Source organism: Charadrius vociferus, unplaced genomic scaffold, assembly GCF_000708025.1.
Source record: "Charadrius vociferus isolate BGI_N301 unplaced genomic scaffold, ASM70802v2 scaffold190, whole genome shotgun sequence".
NCBI classification, from domain to species: Eukaryota; Metazoa; Chordata; class Aves; order Charadriiformes; family Charadriidae; genus Charadrius; species Charadrius vociferus.
The window spans coordinates 1,320,674-1,327,506 of record NW_009646608.1 but is presented as its reverse complement, the minus strand read 5'-3'; the positions used below and the strand labels follow the sequence as shown (position 1 = coordinate 1,327,506).

Here is a 6,833-nt window from a genome sequence, read left to right as displayed (position 1 = left end):
GGGGGGGGGGGGGGAGGGAGACCAATAAACCCACTGGAGTGAGACATGCAATTTTGTTAACGCAAACAGCAGGCACTTCATGTTCTAAAATTAAACACCTGAACTTTTACTGTGCAGAACATCCGAGTAAAAACTGCATGAAGATTTCTCTTCCCCTTCCAAAGGAGTGGCCCGGAGAAGCGTGAGGGGCACACAGAAAGTCTTTACAGGGTTCTGGTACTCAAGTAAACAGGCAATTCAAGGCAGCATCCAAATCTGGCTGATTATTTCATTTCTTTATACTCTATTATTGCCTCGTCAAAAGTTGAGCATCACGCCAGCAGCAAAACAGCCTGCCATACACACGGACACACGCAGCAGCAACACAACCCACTTGTCCTGGTAGGCAATGAGGGTTGGGACCTCCGGGCTCAGAATTTGTGAATTCTCTGTAATTCCCCACACAGGCTCCGACGGACGGTGCTCCAGGATTAAAGCGTTACTACAGCATCCCGCCCACAAAGTATTTCCATAGCCTGTGCCCAAACGCCACCAGTAAGTAGGGAATGCATTTTCCATTCTATTATAACAAAGTTAGTCAATTTTCAAAGCTTTACTTGGTGCTTTGAACTCTTAATTTCATTAACAAGTTAACTGAGTTTATAAAAATCAAGCAGTTCTGAGTAGTTACTAATTCTACTTTGTTCTGAATAAAAAGAGATAATTGGTAACAAAGGGGTGGCATATGGGGTGCAGCTCCAATGTGACAGGTGAAATCCCATATCTTTGTGCATTACAGACTTAAGGAATTACTGAAAGCTGCCTCAAAACAGGGCGAAAGAACGTGCTTCCACCAGGAACAAGCACAACCAATCCCAACCACTGCAAACGAGAAGAAACTGCTGGCATCAACACTCAACAAGTTCAGTATCTCATCGCTCAGTTCCCCGTATTTCACACATATTTTAAAAATATATATGAAATTAAAACATTCACCTCAAAGACACCTGTGCAACTAATTTCCACCATGGGATGAAGGCTCAATCCTGCTCCTGCTCAGAGCGGGTGTCCTGCTGGGCACGGGGCTGGAGGCAGATCCCCCAAGTGCACGTACCAACTGTCTGTTTTGGGAGCCACAGGGATGGTTCCTCCTCACGTGTTTTTGCTCCACAGACAACTTCCCTTGCACGTGCTCCCCCAGATCTCACTAGTTCCGCTTAAAACTCATGTTAACCATGACTTTTTTTTTAAATGCAGAGAGTGACAAAGTATAATCCCAAATATCCAACAGGCTGGAAACCTCTTCTTGAGTGACAATACCATCTCCTGGACCACAAAGTATGACCTTGCCTTTGAGCAGGCAGTTGCCTGCGGCACAGAGCGGGGCAAAGCTGCCGCTCTCCATGCCAGCTCTGGTTCACTGCCAGACCAACACTTCGCCACGTGAGGTGTAGGACTACTACTCCCCTCCCCACCCCCCCAAAATACTGATGCAGCGGTCCTCAGCACTAACACCTTCCTCCCTCTGCAGTCTCAATTGCAACGGGCTTTGCCCTTCTTCCCTCATCACTGGGAATTTAGTCGTTGACTACGTAGTGCTGGATCAGACCCCATATAAGGTGCCTCTCACCTTCACCTACAAGCCAACATCTTCTGCAAGAACTACAAAACTCTGATGATAAATCCTCCCAGCATTTCCACAGGTAGGAGAGCATGGGGTCTTAAAGTGCTTAACTACTGTAAAAAGAAAGAAAAAAGTAGGAAAGAAATACATAATTTATGTTGCAAAATAGAGTACTTAGAGTACGTTGTACCTTAATAGCTTTTCAATATATATATTTAAAACAATGGAGGGATGCATTATTAAAAAGTTTTATGTCAGCACTTAGAATCACATCCTGTGCTAAATCAAACCTAGCCCGGTTTACTTGCATAACATTTAGTTCTTCAGTTCCCAAAAAAGCACTGTTTGATGAAGGCCATTTTTGTTCTGTTTTTTAAACAAAAGGATCGATTTCATCTTAAAAATCATGTACATTTACATTCACGGGTAATCACCTCTAGAAAAAGAACAAAAACGCCCCAAAAAGCAAGTTAATTTAATATGGAACAAAATATAAACAACCTTGGTAAAGGTGATACTATCCACGTGTAGTTTTATACATATATGTATATATGAACAGATATAGATATATGTATATATAATACAGCATAAACACGTAAGGAACACAATGGAATTCCATAGTAATAGCTTATACTTGTCTCTACTCACTGCCGTGTTGTTCTAGTTCAAAAGCATCAGCACACTTATCCCCCTCTCAATACTGACTACATCCCTCCACAGGGATGCTGCTTCAGTCGCAGCAATTAACTACTAAGGAGAAGACATTAGGGGAGCCGGGCTCCTTCCCTGCCATGCCCGTCCCAAAATAAAACTGTAAGCCTGTTATTGACCTGCTAATGGTATTTTAACTGATCCACTTATAATCACTGTGACCTGAAAACCAGAAAACAGCCCAAACCAGACATCCCCACCTCGGAGGCAATTTGCATTTACTGCACGCCTGTTTGCTTTGGCTATCTTTTGTGTAACCCAAAAAACAGATCCCGTTCTCACACACATATTTTACAACCGTGGAACTGTACCAGCTCTGATAGCTTTGGTGCATGCGCCCCGCAGCCTAACTGAAAAACGATGAGGGTTGATACGATACAGCCAGATTGTGTTAAATCCCAGAGTTTCAGGATCAAGCCCAACAGTACAAAAGCGAGGAAAATACAAGGTTACAACATGTGGAGCACTAAGAGCGTAAACACTGAGAGTGATTCCAGATTTTTCAAAGATGAAAAGAAAATCATGCTCTGCTTCTCTCTAGCACCAAAACAGAAAGAAAAGGAAGTTCTTAGGTTTCTAAGAAAACCATTAAAACTTACAGGAGTCTCAGAGGCAAGCCCCAAGGGGAGAATTTCCTGGATTAAAGAGAATAATTTTGCTATGGATTTCTATCTTAAAGGACCTGTTGCAAGTTAAAAGTGACTTCACACACTTATATGATGCTTTTTAGCCAAGCCTGCTGCTTAGTTAAAACCTCACTAGCAAAAACACAACTGGGACTGCATATCCTTTAGGCTTAGCGGGTTTACCTTAAGCTATGCAGAAGGGGGTTTCTCAAATACAGCATCATGCTACACAGCAGGGCTAGAAAGGACCCAGGAACGGAGGAGTGGACAGAGTACGAGGCTGGAAAACAGTCCCTCAAATAAAGCAGGAAATTCATATTGCCTCACATATAGTGTTCGTAAGGTCTCTCCTCACTAAATCCTCCGCAGACCATTGAATTAGAGTATTGAATTTTAAAATCGTAACAGGATGCATATACCTATATCATGCTGATGTGACAGTAAGAAAACAGCATTGCAAAATCGGCTCCAGAGTAAACATCAGGGAAAAATGTCATTGAGAAATGGGCTGCACCTTTAAGCTTGTTTTAAAATTTACAATTTCACCTCTTTGACTTAAGTTAGTTTACATCTCAGAATAAAAAGAGTATTACACCCATATCACAGTAAAATATCATTTCTCTTCTCCACTGAAATCAAGTACAATCAGGACAGGATTTCAAGCTGCTGAAATTAAAAAAGGAAAGAGTATGATTTATCCTGGGGAGAGAAGAAATCATTGAAAATAACCTGGCATCAACTGAACTGAATCCAAAATTTAAATTCTTCAGGAGGCAGTGTAAAAGTCTTTCATCTTAAAAAACAATTAACATCTAGATAGGTGATGTGCCTAACTTGTGTCCAGCTTCTAAGGAGTGAGAGGCATCCCTTTCATGAAGCATAAAAGCTATATGATAGCATTTAAAATGTAATACAAGTTGTAACCATTCAGGTAAACTCTTGCTGCAAAGTGAGTAAATCATCCAGTATTGTGTAATAAGATACCAAGGAACACACTGTAAAAATACATCAATTATGTCATAATGCTTTTAAAAAGTGAAGACCTGGTGCTGTAGAAGTACATTATTTTCAGTTTCAGCTCCTCCCCCAAGAGAACACCCATGGTACTGCATTATACCACAGACATTTGATTTTATTTACATCTTAAGCTTTAAAGTTATTAAGTCACCATACTTTAATTTCCTGTATGGCACCAAATTTACTTTTAAAAAAGTGTCTCCATGTGTGTGTACGTGTGTGTACATGTGGCAGGCACCAGAATGCAACGTTCCATCCCATTTTCTCTAGTTTCCTACATTTCCTCGTTCAGTAAAGCAGCCAGTGGAGCAGAGTTCTGCAGAGGTCAGTTACATTGCCTTCAGGGCAGCAACACGAGAGCCCAGATTCTCTTGCAGGTAATACAGCAGATGGAGTTCATAGTGCTCTCCCGACTCAGGTACCCTTATACTGTGTCTCTCCTGAGGGTAGATCTAAAATACAAAATAAAGTCATAAGTATCCACAAGAGTTGTGGGTACCAACATTTAAACCGGTCCCAGAGCCACATTCAAAATGTTCATGTAATCTTCCTGCATTAATTCCGCACTTGAGCTAATACACCCCATCCTCCATTGCCTGAACTCGGAGACAACCCGCTGCACCCTCTAATCCAGCTAGTGCTGTGCGGGAGCTGATCAGCCTGGCTGAACAGAGGCAGATCCTGTCCAGAGTCATCACGTAAATCAGCACGCTCCCAGTTCTGCAGCGTGGTGTGGGATACCTGGGCTACATCTGCACAGAACCTGCAGGGTTTAATTAAATGCACAACCCTGTTCCGCACTGCGCAAACACTGCTGTGCTGCCTCCAAACTGCAGATCTCCTCCGGAGCAGCCTTAACTGCTCTTAACTGCTCATTTGCCTAATATTTTTTTTTGTTTACTCATAACATCTTCCTTTAAAAAAAATGTTAGGCTCAAATACTAGTTTTATCCTAGAATTCCAAGCTGCCCAGTTACAAGTTCCAATTTTGGACTCCTCAGTCAAAGACAGACCCATTACCTTTAGATCCTGGTTCTGGCCTTACCTGTAAGTCGTACGGTTTCCCAGCTCTCACTAAAAAGCTGAGCAAAATACTAGTGTGTGCAAAGTGAACATTCTCATCCAAGAATCCGTGTAGCAGCAGCAAACGGTTTGGTCTGAGAAAAGCAAGAGACAAATATTACAAGAGAGCATCCCAGAACCTGCCAGTCATTTCACAGTCCACGCACACGCCTTCAAAAACACTCAACAGAAAAAAAATACTGTAAATTGCTCTGGAAGGACATGCGTCCCAAACCTATTCTTTGCTCCTCTAAAAGTTCTTCCTGCATATGCACATCATGGTCAGAGCTTTCATCTGTATATCTTCTTTATTCTCAGAAGTATTTTCTAGCTTGACCAATACAACGGCTTAACACTTGCTCAGAATCACTGCTGATTTTCAGCTCTTTGGCAAGAAAGCCCGTGGTCTCAGCCTGCTCTGCAGACAACTCTGTGCCGATGCAGCCTTGGAAAACGCATCCCAATCAACTAAGTTTTGTCTAGCTTAATGTGACTCTGAAGTGCCAATCATAATTGAAGATATGTTTGTCGCTTCTTCATACATAAAAGATAGTCTTTAATTACAGCTAGTATAAAAAGGATTACATGGACTGGCCTGTAATTATGCAAATGTTCTGTGAAGTATTAAGTTTATTAATATTAGGTTTTGGTCTTTTTAAAAAAATTATTATTTAATACTAGCATTTGTGATTCGAGGACTCAATTGCCAAGAACAGGGAGATAAAAACATGTCTGTGGTGCTCAAACTTTCTTGGTAGAAAAAGTAGAAGGCAAGAGCCAGAACCAAACTTACTCAGAAGGAAACTTCTCAGCTTGCATGGCCACCGAACCTAGGTAATACCCCTGCTCGTTGTGATCCGGGTGGCCCATGTAGCGCTCTGTGTAACCAGTGTCGTAGAAAATCCACAGCGTGACGGGTGCTCCAGCAATGGCAACCTGCAAGTTCAACAGAGCTCTCAGCACGGGGACAGGAATGACAACACCTCACCCTCTGATCTGGGGATGTCCCTCCCTCTCACGGCTCTATCCCAGTGCAACTATAATTGCCCAAAACACACTGGTAAGTTGACAATCCACAGCCTGCAATGGAAAAAGAAAAGCAAACCTCACTCTCCCTCCCACAGTTCATCTGTATCAGCGAAGTTCAGCTACAACCTACGTGCGTTGAAAACAAGGCGGCTGCTGAAAACTAAGGCAGATCCTACAGACAAATCAGAAGCAACACTAAACACGTCATCTGCAAGGTCTGCTGAGGGAGGTGGATTTTGTCCAAATTCCGAGTGCTCTGCTTTCGGATTGCAAAACCTTTGTTCATTTGAATGTCTTAACAGAAACTGGGATTGATAGCTCCCTAGGACTCAGCAAACTACCAACCAGCTTGCAGAGAGGCTTGTGAAAAATAGACCAATGAGAAAAAAAAAAAACGATCCACCAAAAAACCCTTTGCAAGGCAGGTATTTTTAAAAGTAAAAACAAGGACTTGAGACAAGTAATTATTAAACCTCCCAGGAATATTCAGGTTGGACTTAGACAAAGCAAGAGCAGTCGCAAAGAACAAAACACATCCCAATAGCCATATCCAGCTCTTGCCACGTCCCTGTCTCTGAGACTTGCCCAACAGCAGTCTGGCCACTTACTTTAGTGGTCTAAAGTCACAAAGTCACAAGAACCTCTTTTCAGTACCTCTCCCCATCCCCAGCTGCCCTCCTGGCTGCTTCAGAGCACACTGCTACAAAGCAGCACGGGCAATTTGATCTAGGAATGGATCAGTCTGAAAAGAAACTATTCTCTCAGGGCAGGAAAGGGGAGGAGGA

The 6,833-nt window shown here is 42.5% G+C and overlaps 1 protein-coding gene across 1 annotated transcript in view; it reads right to left on the bottom strand.

The window, feature by feature from the left end:
- Positions 1-4,055: 4,055 nt before the first annotated feature.
- The window catches only part of DPP8 (dipeptidyl-peptidase 8), a 25,493-nt gene continuing 22,715 nt past the window's right edge, over positions 4,056-6,833 (bottom strand). Inside the window, exons 18-20 of the mRNA XM_009886888.1 lie at positions 5,813-5,955; positions 5,003-5,114; positions 4,056-4,409 (exon numbers count right to left, since the gene is read on the bottom strand). Coding sequence (XP_009885190.1) covers positions 4,287-4,409; positions 5,003-5,114; positions 5,813-5,955 — 378 coding nt within the window. The 3' untranslated portion in view covers positions 4,056-4,286. The remainder of the gene's footprint in view (positions 4,410-5,002; positions 5,115-5,812; positions 5,956-6,833) is intronic.